Below are 23,754 nucleotides of genomic sequence, written 5' to 3' on the forward strand. Positions count from 1 at the left end.
CTCAATCTCAATCTCATCTCATCCCTCAATCTCAATCTCATCTCAATCCTCAATCTCAATCCTCAATCTCAATCCTCAATCTCAATCCTCAATCTCATCTCATCTCAATCCTCAATCTCAATCTCATCCTCAATCTCATCTCAATCCTCAATCTCAATCTCATTCTCATCTCATTCTCAATCTCATCCCATCTCATCCCATCCCATCTATCCCAATCCTCATCTCCCCCTCCTCTCTCTTTTCGTCTCAGAATATCAGGCACACGAAATCAATTCTTGTATAATGGCAGCACTTTTCTCCATGAGGCCCCCGTATGCCTTGTCTAGATATGTGGTCCATTTTTTCATGGCATCAGAACATTCTTGTGTGGAGCAATGCCAGCAAAGAGATCATGTTCCTTCATTTCTATCTTGCCTGAATTTTGTGCAACTTGAATATCGGGTCCTCTTCTAGGCTTCCGAGCAGATGACGGATTGATTACAGAGAGTCCAGCAAAGGCCTACTCAGATGATTAAAGAACGGGAGCGTCCTTTCTATGAGAAATGTATGAGAGAGCGCTGGGCCTTTGAATTGCTATTCTGGGAAGGTTTAAGGATTCTCCTTAGCACAGCTGTCAGATTTAACTTGGCAAATGAATTCCTGACGCAAAAGAGAAAAGTCTGAGGAATTTCATTTAATATGTGAAGAAGAAACCTGATCTAGGATTAGGGTGAAATTAAATTTACTTTCTGGGATTGTGTGATTCCTGGTACAGCAATGAGGTCTCCAGTCAGCTGGATGAGCAAGTTTATTGCTCTAGTGCCATTACATAAAATTATTGCTACCTTATTATTACTAATGGAAATATCTGGAAACCTTGGAGAAAAGACAAAAAAAAAATGGGGAAGGACATATCCATTAAAAGTTATCCAGAGACAAATCTGTGGTGGTTAACTGAGTGCCAAATCCTTAGAGATACGGGCTTTCTGACATTGCAAGAAACTTCTAAAAATACTCCTAGTTTTGTGGCTACATCTAATTTCCCCCATGAGGCTGAGTTGCACCTTGAAAATTTTCTGGTTACATTTTTCAAGGTCTTTGTGCTATTTTCCATCTGACGGTTCTTCTCTTAGTTTTATTGATTGGTTATCTATAGGTGGAACTGTATGCAGTGGTCACGATATGAGCAATATTTGTTTTCATCACTATAGACGAAACTTGACAAACTGAGATTTTAGTTCAGCTCTGCTTTGGGCTGAAAAGTGTCAGGTTCTCAAACCTACCCACAAGGGTTTGAAAGCTTGCTGCTTTTTTAGATAAACATGAGTTTATTGAAGGGGAAAATCAGTTTCTGTCTTTAACCTATGCAGTGCAAAATGCACTGATGTCATCATATACAATTACATTGCATTGTAGTAGACGTTAGAGGACATTTATTATTTCTGTCAAGCTACTGGTCCTGGAGGCTGTTGGTGCTGTTAGTAAAGCATATAAATTGAAGTAGTGAAACAGATGGCAAGCTTCGTATGGAGGTCCAATTCTATCAAAGGACTAAAATCTTTATAACCAAAGGAACATTTAGAATCTTACTGGGAATGCAAAAGACTTATATAAAGAAAGAAGACATAACCTGACAGCAAAATAGGGTTGTAATTTCCAAATTTCTGGCAAAGTTTTCCCAGTCTTGTATAAGCTTTGCAGCATGAAAGAGTAAATTCAAAAAACATACGTGCACAGAGCATGCAAAATTGTGCTGGCAGTGCAATATGTAACAAAAATATTCCTTGCAGAATTCAAATAGAAAAGGACAGGGAGTGCAAAAGGGTAAAGAGGATGAAGGCTCACAGCGCTGTTCTTATCATTAGGAAACAGAAGTGGCTTCAGAGGAGCAAGCTACAGTCAGCAAAATGATATCATTAGGCCAAGATGCCACTCTGTGCAGCCACACAGGCAATATGAATCACTTTACTGGAATGAGCAATGGGAGACGCTAACATTGCTATGAGTACAAACAAGTAGAGCTGCCAAATTTTTGCACTGATGAGCTATATAAGTAAGAGTAGTAGACTGCTCGGATAACCCCTGCAGCTAAATCAACCACACACACACAAAAAAAACCCAATTCTATTAAAAATCCAGCACATAACACAGGTTAACTTAAACGCTATTAAAATGATGACTCAGGAATGTTTTTAGTAAAACCTACCTGTGACCTTGCCCAAAGTAAGAGATTTGATGGCCTTAAAATCAATCTCAGAAAAGTTGTGTTTGAGTTTGATAACTTGATCAACCTGGAAGAGGTCAGTACAATTAGTTCATTACAATAGCACGTAGACACACCTAGACCTTTGTCCTGCAGACTTGTGGGAAGAACCCCAGCTGCAAACAATTCTGTTCGCAAGCGTGATTCAGTTTCTAAAGATAGCAAGTGAATACACTTTGATTTTTGCATGAGAAGCTGAAAGGTGCACAAGAATAGTCATATAAAGGCCTTAAAGAAACTTTCCCTGCAGAAAAGTTTAAATGCTTAATGCTGAAATTCCTCTGCTTCCCAAAATCCATGTCTAGGTGCTGCAAGGTGCACACAAAAAAGGCTTCTCTGTTAATTGCTGTGGAGAATTAGGTCTGCATAAAATAAAGAAAACCACTGTGCAGCAGACAATAGAAGACTGCTACTTGAGGAGAATCCTGACAGCGTAAACCTCCTTCCTGCAGAATTAGGCCTACCTATCTTAGTTGCTGCGTTAACCATGGATCATTTACCACCCAGAAATGGAAATTGCCAAGGAAAGAAAAATGACAGCACTCCATGCGTTCCTTTCCCTTTCTCATTCTTTTCTTTTATCATCGTTCAGCTTTCGTTCAGTCCCCGCCACTCTTCTCTATTAAATGGGTGTGGCTCAGACCTGCCAAATTTTGTTTTGTAATTTGAAGTGTAGAAATTAGGCTCAGAAGGAAAACAGGAGGAGCAGTAAGATGGTCCTCTTCATCCTGACTCGGTAAAACAGGCGACGTGTGGGAACAGGGCAAAGCAAAGACCTCATCTCCCGTGGGAATCTAGACCCAAAAACAAGCCATGATGTACCTGAATGATGAGCTCTCTGCCTTCTCTGTTTATCTTCACATGATGCATCTCTCGGTTGGCAAAATTTCCAGAGTCAATTGTGAAGATGAGCAGTCCATCCTTACTCAACTTGTATCGAACCTGTAAACTTCCTTAAAAGAAGAACAGAATTCTATAAAACCTGTGTCTACAATGAGATATACAACATATAACTCATTTTCTTTTTATTACAGTGAAGAAACACGGTTAAAAAGTCAAGAAAAAGGTTGAGAAGAAATGAAAGAGTTCACACTCTAATGAAAGAAGAAACTCATAGAGGACTTTTCCTTCTTACTAGCTAATAAACTCTGCTGTGGAGAAACTAACTTAATTGAGTAACTGAGTATTATCAAAGGAGAGTTTCTGTCCACAAGCCAGACCAAGCAAGGCCTTAGGCGTTTATCTTCGTACATTAGTCTGCGAAGGGTTGCTTCCACCAGAGGGCATGCAGGTCTTGCACTGTTCTGGTAAACTAATACTTGTAGACTTTACTGTTTCAAGAAAAGGTTTCACCCAGACATAACAGGCAATACAGAAAATAATGAAAACCATGACAGCTGTAACTTCATTTCAAGCATTTAAATGCCCGGACTTATTGCGATTTATAAGCGATGCAAGAAAAGATATACTGTAAAAGATGTCAGAAAATAAACAACTTTGACCTCGGTTAACTAAACTATTTGAAAAACAATTAAGTTAAAAACAAATCTCAGTATTTCTTTTAGTCTTTGTAGGAAAAAAAGAAATCTGATATAAACAACAGTAGCATAACAAATCAGAATGCATAAGAAAGCAAGGAATTCAATATGAATTTTTATCTTTCACAAATGACCAGAAGAGCTACAGACACAAAATTTAGAAGGGAAGAAAGTGTTCAGATAAAATCCTGTCAAGCTTACTTTTTTGTGAATAAAGCAGCGGAGAGAAAAAAAATACTAAGCTTTTTTGGGGCGCTTTTTATGCACAGCAACCAAAACGGGTCAAGCAACAGCCGTACTAGAGAGTTAAAAAGCTTTTCCAAGGCTATTTTCTCAGTGTCCCAAAGGACAAAGCAAAGGACGGCATTGTAACCTTGAGCGAAGGCTCTTTCATTCATTCACTGTTTGGAAAATCATTGTAAAAACTCCCATCTCCTTCCATTTCAGTGCTCACTCGCGTCAGCGCAAAGCCAGACTATTCCAAGAGCCACTAGGCTTTGCAGAAGGCTACAGGCAAACATTACCAATGCTGAACGAAGGGGACTGACTGACTCATTGTCACGGAGGGATGTTTTCACGCAGCGTTAGCTCTAAGACTGGCCTCATCGTTCACAGAGGCAATGTTTGCATACAAGTCGCAAGGCGGCAAGAGCAGCCTGAGGCATGGCTGCATGAGCTGTCACAAGTGCGTGGTGCATGGTGATGTTACTGAGGGGCAACAAGAGGCTGCTCTCCTCACCGCATAGCATGGACACAACTTCTCTTTTTAGCCTTGCAAATTCTCCTGCGATAAGGTCAACTTTCCTGTCCTACAGGCTACTGCAAAACCACCTTATGAGTTTAAAACAACTTATAAAGTTCCTGCAGAGAAACTTATAAAATTATAAAATAAAACTTATAAAATTCCTGCAGAATTTGACCACCTCTATAAAACTCACAGTTATTGTTAATAATTCTGCCAAACTAGACTCAAAGTACCGTTAACATCATAGAATCATTGAATTGTTAAAAAACAGCTCACTCAGATTGTCTCTTTCTAGCAGTCTGTACAATCCCATTTGAGCCCCCATCTCTTTCTGAGCTTTGCAGGACAGAGATGAAGTTACCAAAGATGAGAAGGAGCATGATAACACATTATTAGGATGAAGGCTTTTTAGCTGATTGAGAGGTTTACTGGATCGGGTGAGGTTTAAAAAAAAAAAAAAAAAAAAAAGATTTAAAGGCATTTTCTCACACACATCAGAGGGGAATATTTTTGAAGATATCAAGGTCAGTAACAACTACTACATTATTCAAAGTAATATTATAGGTCCAGATTCAGCTGCTTCGATTCATACTGCAGAGGTCCTGTCCCCTCACAGCCAGGCCAAGGAGCTGCTGCTTATCACCACTCTTGTTGCACTTGCAAGTTCAAACTTAAATCTTAATCCCATTTCCTGCTACCGAATGAAGGATGCATCTACAGGGAATAAAAATGTAAATGTCTTATAATCACTTTACTCCAGAAAAACATGAGAAAAGAAGCCATAGTGCAAAGAAGTTAAGGGACCTTTTCAGACCTGCTTGTTTGGGCAGCGGGAGAGTCAATAAAAGTGGAAAAGTTGCCTGACCCTGCGCACCACAGCTGAGATGACCACACGGAGTAAGCTGAAATGCATTGCGAAAGAGAAACAGATCGATTCTAACTGAAAATCGTGTCCCGGAACTCTATCAGCCACTCATACACCTTTTACCTGAAGCCTTTGAAAGGATCTTAGTGCAGAAAATGGAGCACGACCTTGTACCAGTTGATTAGTTTTTAAATGTAAATGCACTTGTCTGCTCTTGTCAAATGCTACGGTCACATTAGAGTTTGAAATATAAACAGTTCTCCTATGGCCAGGCAATCAATGTAGTCAACAGTGCGTTTGTGCTCAAACGCAGCCATCAGATATGTGATCTATCTCGACTCTCGGGTACGGATTTACCCATTGTCTTAGATCAGAGAAACTCCATTTTAAAGCAGAAATCATCCGTTCCGTTTGCTGGGGGACGTTGGAGCAGATTCTCGATGTCCATTAAAAACACATCTTACATGTCTATAGAGGTACAATTTTAAACTTCAATTGTTTAAAGAGATGAATGAATAGCTTCTCATCAGTTTCTTTAAATTCCAATAGCAACTTTTTTTTTTCTTCTGATTGATGGTCTTCAGAATCATTTTATTCAAATTGGCATTTTTCCTGCAGTCAGCTTTGCATTAATGTAAGGAACACATGGGCTTGTGTCTCCAGAGGTGTTTGGGAATTTACATCAGTGTAGCTGAGAGCTAATTTTGGTACGCACTTATCAAAATTTCTTATGTTGGCAGAGTACAGAATCACGTATTTGATGGAATACACGTTACCATTTTGCTATTTAACTAGCAAAATAAATGAATTATTAATTAAATAGTTATTAGGCTTTTTTTTTTTTGTCCTCTGAATTTTGATTATCCGGTCTATTGAATTTATCCATTCACATCATCCCAGTGTCACTAATCACAAATAAAAATCTGCATATATAAATCAGCATTGTTCTCACTGTTGCATCACTTCTGCCTCAAAAAAAGGATTCACAATAACCATAACCAGTGCAATTTCTGGCAGTCTTGTCACAGTCATGCTTGTCAACCTCTTTTCAGTACCCTGCGTCTGGGCATGCACACCTGGAGTGCCATAATGCTCAAGTGATGCACTACATGTTGTGTTTTCTTCCTTCTCTAATATATGTGGAATTGCTGGAGGCAATTTCTATAAAGTCCATAAAAGAGAGCAGGAAGAAAAGAGAGAGGCATCATGGCTTCAGCCTCAGGCAGGAGAATTTTATGCAGCATATTACCCCAGCGGTACTAGGTAAGAGTAGATTCTCACTTGATTATTACAGCCATCCCTTTTAGCTTTGAATTCCGTAGGTAGGTACCATCGCAGACTGCAGATCAGCATGGAGATGCGCTGTGCTACCCTCCAGAACGGCCTGGAACAGGCATAGTTCAGCCACAGCATGACCTCTCTTCTCTACTTCTGCAGGAAACTAGTCCATGTGGGCTGCAATGCTACTGTGACTAGGCCATAGCCGGTATCAAAGATGGCTTTCTACACACCACTGTGGCTTTCAGACTGAAATCTTCAGCAGTATAATCCCTGCCTGTAGGGCTGAATGACATCGCTGTGCTTGTATCAAGCAGCTGCAGAGCCAATTCAACAAGATTTCTGAGGGCTCCCCGTGTGCTGAGTAAAGTTTCAGGAAACAGAGACCAAACGGCAGTATTTATGCCGTCCCATGCTGGTGAATAAGTAGGGGATGCTGCTTCTGAAACAGAACGCTCGAGAAACTGTTTCGGCGATGATGGAGGCCAGGGCTACTGCTTGCAGTACACTAACTATCAGTGTCAGCATAACCAACCACCAGGCAGTGACAGGAATAGCGTAGTGCTTTCCAACTGCTCATCTTTTTGCTGAGGATGAGAATGATGAAGCAGGAGCTCCTGAGGCCACTGGTAATACAAGGATGCTATGCCAGTATAAAGACTTCAAAGTGCTTAGCCTGAAGAACAAATGTTATTTGTAAGCCACGTTATTGTCACACACATCACAGGGACTACAGGTATTGTGTAATTTTGTCATGAAGAACCAAACAGCGAGAAAGGGAATGACATGCCCTTGGGGTCTGAGAATCCTCTGCAGGACTTCTGTTTATAGAAACAGGTTTTAAACGAGCCCAGATTGAACCCAATATCTATAACAACTTCAATAGCAGCTTTTAATGACTCAAACTGGCCGGAGCAGCTGGCAAGAAATCTTGCACCCCTCAGAGAAGCTGAAGTTAGTCCAGGGAGCACGTGTAGCTGGCATATGTGAAATGTACAACTTTATCATCATCTTATAACTCAGAAAAATATCATTTAAATCAAGGCAGCTGACAGGTCCAGTTTGAGAGAAATATATATGTAGAAAATCAAATGTTCCATTAGGATGAGGACTTTAGAATATACTTGCATGTCTCACTGAAACAGAAGCACCCAGATGTTAAGAAGCAGCAGAACCTCGTGCAGTTGGCTCAAAACAATAGTTACTTGTAACAGACAGTGAAGTATTAAGAATGCTATCCTTACCCACCTCCAGCACATATCTGAGCTGCTGATAAAAGAGAAAATAAAGAAGGAATGCACCAATTAAACAACTGGAGGGAAACATTAGTGAGGCTACTGATATTGCAATTATGAAAAAATTAAAGTATTTAGGCCAGAAAGCCATTTGAAACTCATCAAGTGAAAATGCTGTTTGTTCATTGCTGGTTGCAGAATATCAAATGACAGTTTTCTGTCATCTCTACCAGGAAATACCTCTCTGACAACTTGCTAACTTCAGCGTCCCTCTTTATAGTCTAGATATTTAAAAATGAACAACTGCTTTCTCGGTTAGGAGCAGCTGGCTAAGAAACCTGCTCCTTAATTAGCAGCTTCTCCCCAGGGATATTTCCTCAGTAAATTTACTCTTCAATGGAAGTGCTGCTGGCAATTCAAAGAACGGGGCCAATCTCTTCCCATCCACTGGCTTTTAACTAAGAAAGTACTTGCATATTTTCAGAAGGTGACTCTTACTATTTGCTTTGCTCAGAGAAAACAAAGAGGAGAAGCCACCAAATTTGTTTGCTGATATGATTGGTTATCTACAGCATTGGTTTAGATGAGACTGTTTTATGGGGTTAAAAAATAAATAAATCAAAGCTCCCCAATTTTTGGTAATCTCTTGTAGTAGTGGGAAAAAAGGTTCTTATTTGAATGCTTTTCACTCAAAACTTCCCACTCAAATACATTCAGGACTTACGGATCATATTCAAGCTATCCTGTATAGACAACACACTTTCACATTGCATTTCTTCAGTTTAGGGGTGAAAAAATCCACACAAAACAAAACCTGTACTGAAACAACGAGAAATAAGCCTAACAAATCGCTCGCCTTTCCCTGACAGAAAACCAAACTGAAAAAAAAAAAACAGAAAAAGATTCTGCCTGAAGGTCTATGACATCAGTTTACTTTGCAATTCTGCTAGGTGTCTGGAACCAGACTGGGAATATCGTTTAAACGTCAGCAAATGTGGCTGGTTCCCTTACGTGACTGACAGATGAGTATAACCTTGTAGGATTTTCATTCCCAACGGCCACCAGTTGGCTCAACACAGGCTGACCAGCAAGCCAAAAGCAAGTGGCAGATGCTTCTCGCTCCAAAGCTACAAAATATTGCAAATATGGAAATACTGTGTGTCTAAAAGATGACGACAGTCAAAGAGCTCATCATACAGAGGCTTATACACCAAGGTTATTTCAGTGATTTTAAGGGAAACGTCCTAAACAAAACAACCCACATTCATGCCTATACGGCTGGAACTATAATGGAAACAGGGCTAAACAATTGATGTGGAATATAATACTTGTCACTGCCACCGTTCTATATCTACCGGATTGATGACTGCGGACGTAATATTCTTTCTTTGTGCTCCAGTTTATCCATTGATGAATTAGATGTATACTCATATCCTTTGGAAAATTACAGGTAACCTCTAGATGAGGCAGTTTCAAATAACATTATTAGTCATTAACATCATCTCTAGCTATTTCTTGGTGAATTACTGATTACATTTTCTTTCACATGTTGCAACATCATCAATTACTACTTTTTCCCAAAAGTAACCTAATGTAAAGATGGAGAGCTCAAAACACCAGATGCACTTAAATCTCCCCGAAAATACGTGCTTTCAGATTGTGAGATTTATTCTGTATAATTTTAATCTACACCTCTTCTATACTTCCTAAGTTCCTTCAAGTTTAACTTCCTTTAGGTTGCTTTAAAACCCTCCATTAACAAAAACCATCTGTATAATCTGATGCTTAGATCTTTCTTCCCATCATTAAACACACAACGGATGCCATGAGTCTTCTCATGGTCAGACACGCAGTAGGCCCTATGGTTTACTCATCTTCTATTGCTGGGCTTTGATTTCATGCTGCACTTTTCATTTAAGACTGGTGTAGCAGCCAGGATTGCAGGAAGAACTTTTTCTCTTATCCAGTGAACAAAACAAAAACTATCATCCTACGAATTATATTCCACAAGCTCAAGTCAGCTTTGCAACTTATATGTATCTCCAAGTCTGCACGAACATCTCCCAGGTGAAAAGGACTGAGATCCTCTGCTGTGATACCCTGAGAAATTCACGCTACCCTGCCCTCACCACCCTGGCTCACGGTTTCCATTCTCCTCCTAATATCTTCCCGTTCGGTCAAGAACATTTCGCGTACTGACCTAACAACTGTAATGTTTAGCAACGAGAACATGGAAAAAGGTGGTCTGAAGAGAGCAGAAAAAAAAAGAATCAATTTGAGTGCTATATGATGTCAGTGGAACAGGAAAGTAAGCAATAATCTTCTAAATAAAACAAGAGAAAAATAATCGTGCCTCTTTTCTCAAACATCCTTTACATTCTCAGCGCATAATAAAGGTAGAACAGAACTTTGTGGATTAATGACTTTCTGGAGTTAATGATCTTTGTGCTAAGCTTTAACAGCACTCCCTGCTGGTCATGAATCTCTTGGAAATGTTCTGCTCCTCTGGTAAATAAGTCCATCTGAGCACTGCCTATTTCATGAGTTTTGCCAGCCTCCATGACTGCAGAAGTTAGACTCTCTAACCGGAGACCCTCTCCTGATTAATGCAAGTTCTCAAGGGATATATTTGAGTTTCAGATAACAATCCTATTACAAGAGTCATATAATGGTAGCGTTATGCCTTTTCTTAGCAAAATGAATGCTTATACACATGTCTGTTTGCTATTTTATCTACTGGAATCTTGCACAGAATCACAGAACGGTTGAAACTGGGAGACATCTGGAGGTCGTCTAGTCCAAACCCTGCTGAAGCAAGTGCACCACAGATTGCAGCCTTGGGCCGTGTCCAGGTAGCTTCTGAGGATCTCCACAGAGACTTCACCTCAGCCCATTTCACTGCTGCCACCCACAGAGTGTTTCCCACTTTTCAGGAGGAACTTCCTGTGTTTCAGGCTCTGCTCACTGCTTTTTGTCCTCTAGGCACAAATGAAAAGAGACTGGCTCTGTCCTCTTTGCACTTTTGCTTCAGGTATTTATTTCCGGGAGATAAAGATCTCCTTCTAACAAAAGTGAATGTCTATTTTCTTTCTAGCTGATTATCTGAAGCTTTTGGTCTGGGGTTTTATGCCAGATGCCAGCAAGTTCAAAGTAAGTCTCTATGTATGCAGAGCACAGGTCAATTATTGACTGCGTGCTCAGCACTTTCTGCTCAGTGCAATCCAATTACAGTTCCCTTGTTTTTCCCTTCTGGGTTTCCAGAACATCACTTGACCCTTCAGTAAAGTAAAATTATCTTTGTAAGTACAAATATGTCCACGAATTCAGGTAATGAGACAGACTTCCACTTCCCTCCTCTTGGAAAGCAGATAAAAAAATCTGCCAAAGTCTTTGGCTGAATAGCTCGTTTCAAAGAAGTCTTACACACTTAGAGATCTACAGCGTTATGTACTGAAAGAAAGCAAAACTAAAGACAATAAGCAAAAAAGGCTTTAGGTGCCCAGTGCAGCTACTGTCTTAATAACTTTTTGTGGCTGGAATCAAACTGAAAATTAATCAGCATTTCCATTTTCTGTGAAGTGTGCTCACCCAACGAATCTGAGGTATTTCTACCACAGAACTTTCTCTAGTTGCGTAAATAAACTGGAAAATCTACTACTCAACCCTCCCTACTGCTCGTGCCATAGAGAACATCCCATTTACAGTCGATCTGGGACAATTTCTTTTATATTCCCAATCAAACTCTCACTAGTCCCTACCCCCCAATAAGTAATATAAGATTTAGGACAGTAATTGATTGGAAAGATAGTTAGAAGATACATAGTTGTATCTGCCATATGAAAGACAATTCAATGGCTGTTAACCTAGAGTTTGACAAGGAACAATACTTAGTCTCCTCACAGAGTTGCTTGAGCCTCCACAACAAAGCTGTCTTCCCAACCTGACTCACTTTTCTGTTCCTGATCTCTTAAAAATAACTATACCTTAACCTTGGCATCATTTTCCATTTCACAGTCACATAAATTGTGCAGGTTGTTCAATGGATGTTGAAACTCTTTAAGCCAGAAGGTGTTCTCAGAGGATAAAACTACTTCACTGTCAATAACTTACTCTAGTTGGGCTTTCTAGAGCAGTTATGCTCTGTGATATGCACATCACAAATAAAAAACCACCAAGTGCTAACGCCCCAAGAATCAGAAAAGACTTGACAATCAGCACTAAAACCTATTTTTTCCTAATTTAGCTTTGCCCTGTTAAACCTCGGAGTGTACAGCAGGAACAGAATCAAAAGATTATTTGCCTCAAAGAATGAATTAGTTCCTTTGCCTGCCTCTTCATCTCTGAATGACAAAGTCTTTAATTTTATTTGAGAAAAGTTGTTGGAGATGCAGCTCAACACGGCAAAAGCAAAGAGAATTTACACACTTTCAACAGAAAGGACAGCTGCTGACTTCGAGAAAGTAAATTAGTAGTTTATTAAAAAGAAAAAAAATCAGTAGCTTCTCAGTTACTTTTTTTTTTTTTAAGAGTGTTAATTAATGCTACATCTATTATAGCTTTTGGTTCATTTTCCTATTTACTTTAAGCATGGTTTGACTTCAAGAGCTTTTAGGAGAGGTCACTAAAGTTGATCTAGGCCCTGCTTCTATACACTGCATATCTCAGACCTCACTGAATAACTTCACAAGATGTTTTCATTTTTACTTTTGCCTGTAATGTGCTTTTTTCTTGCCTTTAATCTTTCCTACACAATTTCAGAGACTTGCTTTCCAAAATAGAGAACAGAGCTTGCTCAAATGCCAGTAGGTCCTGGGTAGAAGAATGGAGATAGAAAAAAGGACTCAAACCGCTTAGATTCTTAGGAGGTCAGATAATAAATTCAGATAAATTTTCAATCACTCTAGGATAGTTTGAGATTCTATCTTTTTTCTTTGATGATAACTATCTGCTTCATCGCTAGGTTTGGAGACAGAGAAATCCAGACGCGCTGAGACTGGAGAATGCATAGGGAAGCATTTTCTAGACAAACGTACTTCATTATATTCATGTTGCGTTTGATTACTTGCAGGGGGAAGGAAGAATGCAGAAGAGAGAGACACATTTTCCATCCTAACATATCCCCCTCCTCACCCCCAGCAATTACTATCTTTAGGTATCAAGCTGAGTGCATTATAATACTAAGTTATTGGTAATTTACTGAAATCATGAAAATTAGCCAAAATGCACAGTGAAAATTCAACCTGAGAAAGACAAAAAAAATTCTTGGCAGTAGATTCCCGTGATGTGAATAACTTCCGTGGACTGACACATTGAAAAGGCTAATTAGAGCTGTTTAGCCATTTTCTGTAGCTTGGTAATGGGCGCTATTATTTGAAAGTTCTACAGCACTGTTATTGCAATTACTGCATCACTGTTAATCTTTTGGATGGGGGATCAATGCAGCAGTTACAGCAAGCAAGCAGGCTCTGCTCCCCTAAAATAGGCCCAATACCCATCAGAGATGATCTCCAAGTGGTGATCAGCTGTGTTTGCATAACACAGTGCCCTTCTATAATGTTGGTACTGCCGAGAGCTATTTATAAACGGACCGGACTTTCAAATTACTTTGATAACCCTGGAGGGTACAGCACTTCTGCAGCAATTCTGCTGCACCACAACTCTGTCCACAGTCACAGTATCATAGAATCATAGAATTACTCAGGTTGGATGGGACCTCAAGGATCATCAAGTCTAACCGCAGCCTAACCATAGTACCCTAACTCTAACAATCCTCTGCTAAATCATATCTCCAAGCACCACATCCAAACCGCTCTTAAACATATCCAGGGATAGTGATTCAACCACCTCCCTTGGAAGCCTATTCCAGTATTTAACCACCCTTTCTGTAAAGAAGTGTATCCTAACATTCAACCTAAACTTACCTTGGTGCAACTTGAGGCCATTTCCCCTCATCTTGTCACCTGTCACCAGTGAGAAGAGACCAGCCCCGCTCACACCTTTCAAGTACTGGAAGAGGGTAATAGATCTTCCCTCAGCTGCCTCTTCCCCAGACTAAACAGCCCCAGCTCCCTCAGCCTCACCCCATAGGGCTGATTTTCCAAGCCCTTCACTAGCCTCATTGCCTTTCTCTGGACCTGCTCCAGTACCTCCACGTCCTTTCTGTACTGAGGTGCCCAAAACTGAACATGGTGCTTGAGGTGAGGCCTCACCAGTGCAGAGTACAGGGGCAGGATGACTTCTCTAGTCCTGCTCACCCCACCATTCCTGATACAAGCCAGGATGCCATTAGCCTTCTTAGCCACCAGGACACACTGCTGACTCACGTTCAGCCAACTGTCCATCAGTACACCAAGGTCCCTTTCCATCAGGCAGCTTTCCAGCCATACCTCCCCAAGCCTGTAGGGTTGCCCGGGGTTGTTCTGACCAAAATGCAGGACCCGACACTTGGACCTATTGAAACCCATGCCATTAACCTTGGCCCGTTGATCCAGTCTGTCCAGGTCCCTTTGCAGTGCCTTTCTCCCCTCTGGCAGATCAACACTTCCTCCCAGCTTGGTGTCATCTGCAAATTTACTGAGGGTGCACTCAATCCCCTCATCAAGATCATCTATGAAGATGTTAAACAGAAGCGGCTCCAGTACTGAGCCTTGGGGGACACCGCTTGTGGCCGGCCGCCAACTAGATCCAACTCTATTGACCACGACTCTTTGGGCCTGGCTATCCAGCCAGTTCTTCACCCAGCGGAGTGTACACCCATTCAGACTATGGTCAGCCAGCTTCTCCACGAGAATGTTATGAGGGACATTGTCAAAGGCCTTACTGAAGTCCGGATAGACCCCACATTGACAGCCTGACCCTCATCCACTAAGTGGGTCACCTTGTCATAGAATTGAATCACAGAATTGTAGGGGTTGGAAGGGACCTCCAGAGATCATCGAGTCCAACCCCCCTGCCAAAGCAGGTTCCCTACAGTAGGTCGCACAGGTAGGCATCCAGGCAGGTCTTGAACATCTCCAGAGAAGGAGACTCCACCACCTCCCTGGGCAGCCTGTTTTCCAGTGCTCCGTCACCCTCACCGTAAGGAAGTTCTTGCGCATATTTGTGAGGAACTTCCTATGCTGCAGTTTCCAGCCGTTTCCCCTTGTCCTGTCTCCACTCACCACTGAAAACAGTCTGGCCTCGCCATTCTGCCCCCCACACCTTAGATATTTATAGACCTGGATCAGGTCCCCTCTCAGTCTTCTTTTCTCAAGGCTGAACAGACCCAGTTCACTCAGCCTTTCCTCATAGGAGAGATGCTCCAGGCCCTTCACCATCTTCGTGGCCCTCCCCTGGACTCTTTCCAAGAGATCCTTGTCTTTTTTGTACTGGGGAGCCCAGAACTGGATGCAGTACTCCAAGACAGATGAGGTCTTACCAGGGCAGAGCAGAGGGGGAGAATCACCTCCTTCGACCTGCTGGACACGCTCTTTTTAATGCACCCCAGTAAGCCATTGGCCTTTTTGGCCACAAGGGCACACTGCTGGCTGATGGCCAACCTGTCATCCACCAGGACACCCAGGTCCCTTTCCGCAGAGCTCCCCTCCAGCAGGTCATCCCCCAACCTGTACTGGTGCATGGAATTATTCCTCCCCGGATGCAAGACTCTACACTTGCTTTTGTTAAACCTCATCAGGTTTTTTTCTGCCCAGCTCTCCAGCCTATCCAGGTCTTGCTGAATGGCAACACAGCCTTCAGGCGTGTCAGCCAATCCTCCCAACTTCGTATCATCAGCAAACTTGCTGAGGGTGGCCATTATCCCCTCATCAAGGTCATTGATGAAGATGTTGAACAAGACCGGACCCAGCACAGACCTCTGAGGAACACCGCTAGTTACAGGTCTCCAACCGGACTCTGCACCACCAACAATGACCCTCTGTGCTCTGTCAGTCAGCCAGTTCTCAACCCACCTCGCTGTCCACTCATCTATCCCACACTTCCTCAGCTTTGTTATAAGGATGTCGTGGGGGACAGTATCAAATGCCTTGCTGAAATCAAGGTAGACTACATCCACTGCTCTCCCCCCATCCACCCAAATCAGGTTTGTCAGAAAGGATCTACCATTCATAAACCCATGCTGACTAGGCCTGATCCCCTTGTTGACCTTTAATTGGTCCGTGATGGTTCCCGAGATTATTATATATAGTATAATCAAATTATTCAGACGCTTGTCAAGTGTGAAAGATCTCAAAGCACATGAGCTCTTGGCACTACTCATAAGAGAGCGCAGTTTTATAAGGTATGAATATATTTCTTCCCTCTAATTAATTAAACCAGATTCCTCACTATTCGATTCTAATCTTTCAATTAATCAGTGTTAAAAATACAGGTGTTCAAGGGCATGCATCCTCTGAAAAAAATGCTAGAAAAAGTCCTCTTCAAAATGGCTGTAAGTTAATAATATGTATGCACATGTATACAACATACATTCATTTATACATACATATAATTTAAAAATCCATGGATATAATAGGTAGAACTGGGGAAGAGAAGACAACGCCTATGTTATTGAGCACATTTTCAAAGGAGCACGCATGATTTAGAAGACCAAAAACGAACTAATGACACAAAGAATCTCTACTGAGCCATCTTTAAAAACATCAACTTTTGAAAACTTGCCCATAAGATTTCATGGTATGAATTCTTCAGATGAGACAAGGACAATACTGTGATGTAGATACATTTCTGGATGGGGGTTGCTTCTATAAATATTAGTTTCCAGGTGCTACGGAGCATCTAATTTTAGAGAAAGAGGTCATCTGTATAGACCCAGAATGGCCGTTTGTAAACGGACACATGATGGTACCCAACATCAGTTGTACCTTTACCTCGTTCTGAGTACCTGTCCTCTACGACACCAAGACACTGGAAGGGCCTTCTGCCTGCCTGACAGTGTGCCGCATACATAAAACATTGACCAAGAATGAGGATATTTTATTTCCATTCCTAAATCTGAAACTGACCTAACGGATAACTCTAAGTGAATCATTTTACAACCGTAATTCTGGTGTCTCAATCAATATGTACTGCAAGTTCTAATGATATGACTTCCTTTACAGACTGACACTGGAAACTGCCTTGGGGTTAAATGTGATTATTTATTAATTTTACTGAAGCCAATTGATTTTACAGGGAATATTTCACACCTGACTATGCAAGCTGTCTACACAAGTTCATTTTCACACAAGCCCCTTTCGATACTGTCCAAACATAACCAACCCTCACAGTTAATTTTACTTGTTTTATGTTAATAATTTAACATGAAAAGCTTAAAATACCAGGAATGTTTTTCTTATTGTTATTTTTATTAACTACTAATTTGCGGTTCTTTTATGGATAACAGAAAATGGATCTAACAGGACATCTCAGTAGCAGCTTAAAAAATACTTTAAAATGTTAGCTTGCGAAGCATTGAAATATATACATAGACATATATTTTCTTAACAAGTAGAAAGAGTCTTAGGATTATGGCAAAGAACACCACTACTCGTATTTTGAATCAGAATGTCTATTTCACCAGGAGAGTAACATTTATGTAACTATCAGTTATCCAATACAGGCCCATCTAGGTCCGGCTATACACTGCCAGGCTCAGCAAATACATTGAAAATGAGCCAATAAGAGAGAAGGAATTGCACTCACTTTTAATGCTACAAAGGACATTATTATTCATAGTCTAGTAACTTTATGGCAAGCATAAACCTCTTGGAGGAAGGAAGAGTAACATATCTTAACATCATTTTCATTGGAATAATTTCAATTCCAACATGACTGAAAAATAGGAGCATAGGAGATTTTTTTTAAAAATGACTAAATTAATGACAAAATGCAGAGAATATACATGACTAAAATGACTGTCTTGACAGAAAGCCACAGAGTAACTCTGAAAGAGACTTTCAGGACATAATCAAGGTCACCTAGTTATCCTAATAATTCTTTGAGCACAGTGCTATATTTCACAGTTCAGGATTTTGGAACCTAACTGCTCACCAACCCTTTAAACTAATGTTATCTTCATTTTACAATGATTAGAGAGAGGTACAGAGATGAGAAAGGCACTGCTGTCTAAATTGATTCCTGATTCCGAGTGTGCTGAGTGCTGCTCCACCTAATTTAAGGGAGTGCTGAGAATCTGAATCTCTTTCTGGACCAAAGAGGAGATCTGCAAGTGGTGCAGCTGCCAAAATGCAAGACACTGTAAAATCTATGATCTTCCTGAGCTATTAAGAGAAATCTCAGTGTTCTGATCCCAGCTCCTTTCCCAACCGCTGTCAGGGAGTTCCAAACTCCAGAACAGAGACCTCACAACTGCAGTTTGCAGTTGGTAGTATTTCATCAATAAACAGCAATTGGCTCATGGTTCTAAGGCTATTTTACACTACATTACAGTGATCTGAATATTGCTTTTAGTAATAGTAATATTGCAGTGATCGGATATTACTTTTTCATTCACTTTAAGGCTATTTTTGATTGCCTGATTGGAATAAAAAGACCTGAGTGTAACTGAGAAGTAGATTCCAAGGTTTCACCTCAGCAGGGACTAACCCCTCCAACCATGAATCTACACACTGGGATATTCATATATCTAAGAATCATGAACATTGATGCTTGCCTCTAAGAGCAAAGTGGGAGACGGGTCCAGGACATTTGGATACTCATTCCGTGCCTGCTCAAATACTGTTACATAACCAGGTAAGCTACAGCAAAGTCCATATAGAGAATAAAAGGTGTTTTTTTTTCCCCCTTTACACTTGAGACCCCAGCTGTTATGGAATTTGTGAAGTTTCATTGTGGACTGGGTCATTCAGTCAAATGTGCATATTCAAGCATATAGCATAAACTTTCCATTTCTGCCACAGGTTGATGACTCACCAACAAGCTTACTCATCATTACCACTGCTCCAGTGACTGATATCTCTTGAACAATTCAAACATTGTCTTTTGAGTAGGATAAAGTGTGGCTAGATTGAGTTTTCTGAATGCACTGTGAGAACTCGGGAGCCAGATTCATACTGAGAATACATAAGGTCTATGCCCTAAAATCTTCACATCTTTTCAGAAAGTCCCCATACCGTGTACCTTTTAATAACTAATGACATTACCCCTGGTGTTCTTGACTATGAACCTAGAAGATCGAGACATTCTCTGGCTTTAATATTCATAGATACTGGCCATATTCCATTGAAATAATGCAATAAAGAGAAATAAACAAGGAAAGAAAGAATGCAAAAGATAAAACGATAACATATTTCTGCACCAAGTGTTGATGTACAGTCATGGAATTTCTCATTCCCTTATCTTGGAGATCTAATGGATCTCATTGTGGAATAAATAGCAGGGAATTGCCATTGTACAGTCTTGCCAAATGGGAGTCAAAGCACGTTTTAAGCCCCAACAACGTGATTATTCAAAGATCAATTAGGCAAGTGTAGCATTGAATGCCAAATAAAACGACATAAACAAGACTGATGGCTATTTGCGTGAGCTGAATACCACAAAGCTGATAAAGTTGCAGATAGCATTCTCCCAAAAAAACACAGTTCACACAGGTCTCACTATGGTAGCAAATCAAGAGTGCTTACCATTCTTGGAGAGAATCACAGCCAAATATTCATGAAAGTAGGTGTTGACGTAGAGCAGAAGGCTTGGAGCATGTGCCGTAAGAAAGCTAAATGCGATATTTTCCTTGGACATGATGGCATCCGCATAAATGGCAGAACTTGAAGTGCTTGCGTTTTTTGTGACAGGATAAGGTTCTTGGAAAATATAGGTAACAGAAGTGCCAGCTTCAAATAAAGCAGAAACCTCTGAAAGAATATATAAACCAAAGGAACAGTTTCAGCTACTGCATTTTCAGACATTTCAGACAGGTATGCACACAAACTGGCCGCCTCAGAAAGAGAACACTGCGAAATGCTCTTGACCTGGCTGATACAACATTCCTTGATTTGGATGAGCAGAAAGCCCTTCCTCACAGACTGTATGTTTGACACAGAGAAGGGCAATATATACAGGCAAGCATATATATTCAACTATTATAGTGCTTGAATCATTGCTCTACAAACAGCCCAAAGAGTTTGTTAGTCAAATAAATTGTTAGTTTTACCATCTTCTCACTGTTAATTTGTTGGGCAATATTCTCTATCTTCCCCCCACAGAAAAGACAACAACATAATTGTCCTTTCTGGTCTTCTTTTTAAGCAAAATAATCATTAAAGCAACACACTAATTCAAAGAAAGTCACTGAGGGAGAGCAGCAGCTCCAAGAGAAACAACTGCCATTAGATGCTCAGAACACAAGAACTCATATTGTGTTTTCATGATGCACAACGTAATTTGGCCACAAAACACATGCAAATTACAACAGCTGTTTTCCGGTAAAGTAGATCTACCCTCTACAGCAGCATCTCCTAACAGTATACTACATGGTTATTTGCTATGCCTCTCATGACACTGGTGTCAAATCTTCAGCTCATGGAAGTGGGCACAGTTCCATGGACTTCAGTGTAACTAAGCCAATTTACACTAGCAGATGATGTGATCCACTTAGTCAACCTGTCACACTTGTAAGATGAGGGACAGTCATGGAAATTAAAATACTAGCATTGCAATTTGCTGCTATTAAGCAAAGGGATTTCGGTGGTTTCTTCTTTTCTCCAAGAGCATGCTATCAAAATTGGATGCTCTTTATTTGCCCCACTCCTTTTTCAGGTGTTGGCAATGTCTTCTAAAAGCTAGCAAACAGGTTCAGTGTGGACAAGATCCTCAGAAAGCGAACCGTACAAATCAGTTTCTTTCTGGATTTATTTTTGATAATTCTTCTTATGGCCAAGTTTAGATGGGTTGAGACAGGGATCACGACAAACGTAAAAAGACTCCCCCTTTTTGTCACACCATTGCTTAGATCTCTGTAAAGATCTTATTTTCTTAAGGTGGACAAAATAAGATGAAGTTTAAAATCAAGCAAATGAAACATTCAGACACAGGCAGAGAACTGTCAGTGAAACTTTCAGCCCTGTCTGTAAATGTCTGGACCACGTTATATGCAACTGAATAGAGGAATCATAGTGTGATACTGTCTATAATTTAAATAACAGTAAAACTAGCATTATTGTAATTTCTGAGTACTGAAGTCATCAAGTGGAGGAATTCAAGTCCACTTAAGGTAAACACTTAATGCTCAAGGGAAAGCTCTTATTAGAACATCCCCTCGTAGTACAGTGGACAACAAGCTGATGTGGATGATATTGTGTTACAGACATTCGGAAACCACTAAAGACTTCAAATCAAAGCTCTTTGCCTACCTTCTTTGCAGAAGGGCCCTTCGTAGGCTGAGCTGGTGCAATCACAAGAATACCCATTGTACTTCTCCACGCATTTTCCTCCATTATGGCATAGATTACCATAACTACTGCAGTGCCCCGGACATCCAGGTTTAACACCAGGAGTCATTTTAGCTCTTTCTTCAAGGTCAAGTTTCTGTCCATTTAAGTGCAGAGATCGAATGCATCCCAAAAAGCCCTTTTGTCTGGAAGCTGTTCCTCCTGAAACAGAGAAGAAAAAAATCAAATGCATTCATTGAACAGCCCACAAAATAATCAAAGCCCTGAAGATACAAATACAGAGGTACAAACAGCAATCCATAGAACTTTAAAATATTACCTATTATGTATCAGTGCACACTGTAGCAAAAGATGGATGTACAGACAGGCCAGGAAACTAAGAGTCTCTTCCTTTAAGAAAGGACTAAAGCTGTGTGTGAGGTTCCAATTGCCATTCTTTTCTGCCTTATCTACCATCTTGTTAGGTATTTAAAATGCAAATTCATTTGGTAAAACCCTTCTTTATCATATGCCTGCATACCATCTAATACATGAGAAATCCCAAACTATTTTTTTTTTATTTCTTGCCAGAGTACAAATAACACCCTAATTCCAACAGCAGATGAGTTACACATGCTGATGAGTCCAGATAGCACAGATGAATTGTGTTCAACACCAGGTTTGCTGGATAAAGGGAAATGACTTTAGAGACAGAATTTATGCATGACTGATCAACCCGATGTTGCACGTGAACGTTTGTTGTAGGCAAGAAATGTGACTTTGGGTTACAGTTGCAATTTATTACAACCGTGAAACACAACTGCATCTCCTAATGAAGAATAAAGATGTACGGATTTCAGCAAGAGCACGGTCTAGTCTCGACAGGCTACGTTCTTATCAACTCACTGCAATTGCTAACAGTGAAAACAGTTTGCCTTAAGAGATGGTCTCTCACAGAGATTATAATTACTGATGATAGACTGTGAAAATATCAACATCTTTGATATTGTAGGCTTTGTTTGGTGGTTGCCAATGCTTTACTTCTGAATTCACTGCAATTTTGATTGCCACTACGAAATCAAACTCTGGCCAAAGAGTTAATAGCACTTGTAGTTCTGAAATGCTAGTTTTTTTGGTGATGCACCAGTAAATAAGTAAAGAATATGAAAAGTTATCTTTCCAAATTTTTCTTCTATAGAAGTTTGTTCTATATCAAAATGCATGAGATAACAGATCTTTTGATGAGTCCTTACAGAAGAGCATCTGTTCTCTCATAAATTGTTTAATTAAAGCAGACTTCTGAGAACGATGAGAATGAAATAGCAGTCTGAAAAGCAATCTCACCAAAACCCTATTGTTCTGCCATATTATTCTGACATATTTTTGTATCTGTTACACTAATAGCTGAAATACTGGATCTGAATTAGAATAACTAAGTTCTAGATGTGTGAATGTGTGAGATACTTACTTTACACTAAGTTTATGGTACCCTTCACAGTGAAACAAATATGTTCACAATCTCCTTTTGCCGATTACTCTCTCCAGACAAACAAATGTTAGCTCACTTATATTCAGGCCCCCTGAAGATAACAACTGGGCCTTCTGCATTTGCTGCATTGTGCACACCTGACCCTTTTTGTTGGAGATTTTGTTTCAAAACCAAACACATCACACAAAATTTTTAGTAATGTCCTTGTAAAAAGGAAGGATTTTAGCCTTTCCATTCAGATCGAGTCTTGTGCCAAACTGGCCTACAGCTGCACATAGTTTGGTCAAGCTGACATTATATAGCCTGTAAATTTGTTTGGGATTTGCTCTCTGTATGGCGATTTTTAAAATTTAACAGAAGAAATATAACCAGGTGCAAGGATATCCAACCTGTTGCTGTGGATTAGCAGTATGAAGCAGTTAAATTCCAAATAATCTCTGAAAAAAAAGTGAGAAATGGGTTTCCAACTCCTTTAGATTGCTTTAACATTTCAACTTGTTTGATTTTAAGTAATCCTCAACATACTGCAATGAAAATTCATTTTTCCTTTCGCTATGCGCGCACACAGAATTCTATCTCAGAAGTCTTTCACATACTCAAAGTGTGCCAGTGCTAGCCTTAAGCAGACTGTTTTTATTCTAAATTATTTTAACGAGAGCAGCCATAGAAAAAAAGCTTTCTAGATAAATACACAAGTGCCTTGAGAATTAACTGCACAAAAAATAAATTAATTGTATATATTATGTTGAATCTACTCTTAATGACTATGCATAACTGTTTTCCTTTAACTGAGAGAAATTATATTTTAATATACTCAAACTGTACAGAATATAGTCTGACTTTTATAGGAAGTGATGGAATAAAAAAAAGAATTGTGAATTTGAAGCTAGTCATATTGTGTTGCTATGGGTGAGAGGGAGTTAAAAGAGAGAGATTAGATTTGTACTGTTCTATTTCGAGTCCAGGTAAGTCCAGAAAGGAAGAGCCCATTTTCTGTGGTT

General features: G+C 40.1%; 1 protein-coding gene across 1 annotated transcript in view; it reads right to left on the minus strand.

Moving 5' to 3' along the window:
- Positions 1-23,754, minus strand: part of CNTNAP5 (contactin associated protein family member 5) — a 201,282-nt gene that overhangs the window by 12,199 nt on the left and 165,329 nt on the right. The window contains exons 18-21 of the mRNA XM_042827016.1: positions 21,247-21,486; positions 19,525-19,749; positions 3,065-3,195; positions 2,186-2,270 (exon numbers count right to left, since the gene is read on the minus strand). Of these exons, the coding sequence (XP_042682950.1) occupies positions 2,186-2,270; positions 3,065-3,195; positions 19,525-19,749; positions 21,247-21,486 (681 nt within the window). The remainder of the gene's footprint in view (positions 1-2,185; positions 2,271-3,064; positions 3,196-19,524; positions 19,750-21,246; positions 21,487-23,754) is intronic.

Source organism: Centrocercus urophasianus, unplaced genomic scaffold, assembly GCF_019232065.1.
Source record: "Centrocercus urophasianus isolate 14NV4802_14NV808 unplaced genomic scaffold, USGS_Curo_1.0 seq_28, whole genome shotgun sequence".
In the NCBI taxonomy this organism is placed as follows: Eukaryota; Metazoa; Chordata; class Aves; order Galliformes; family Phasianidae; genus Centrocercus; species Centrocercus urophasianus.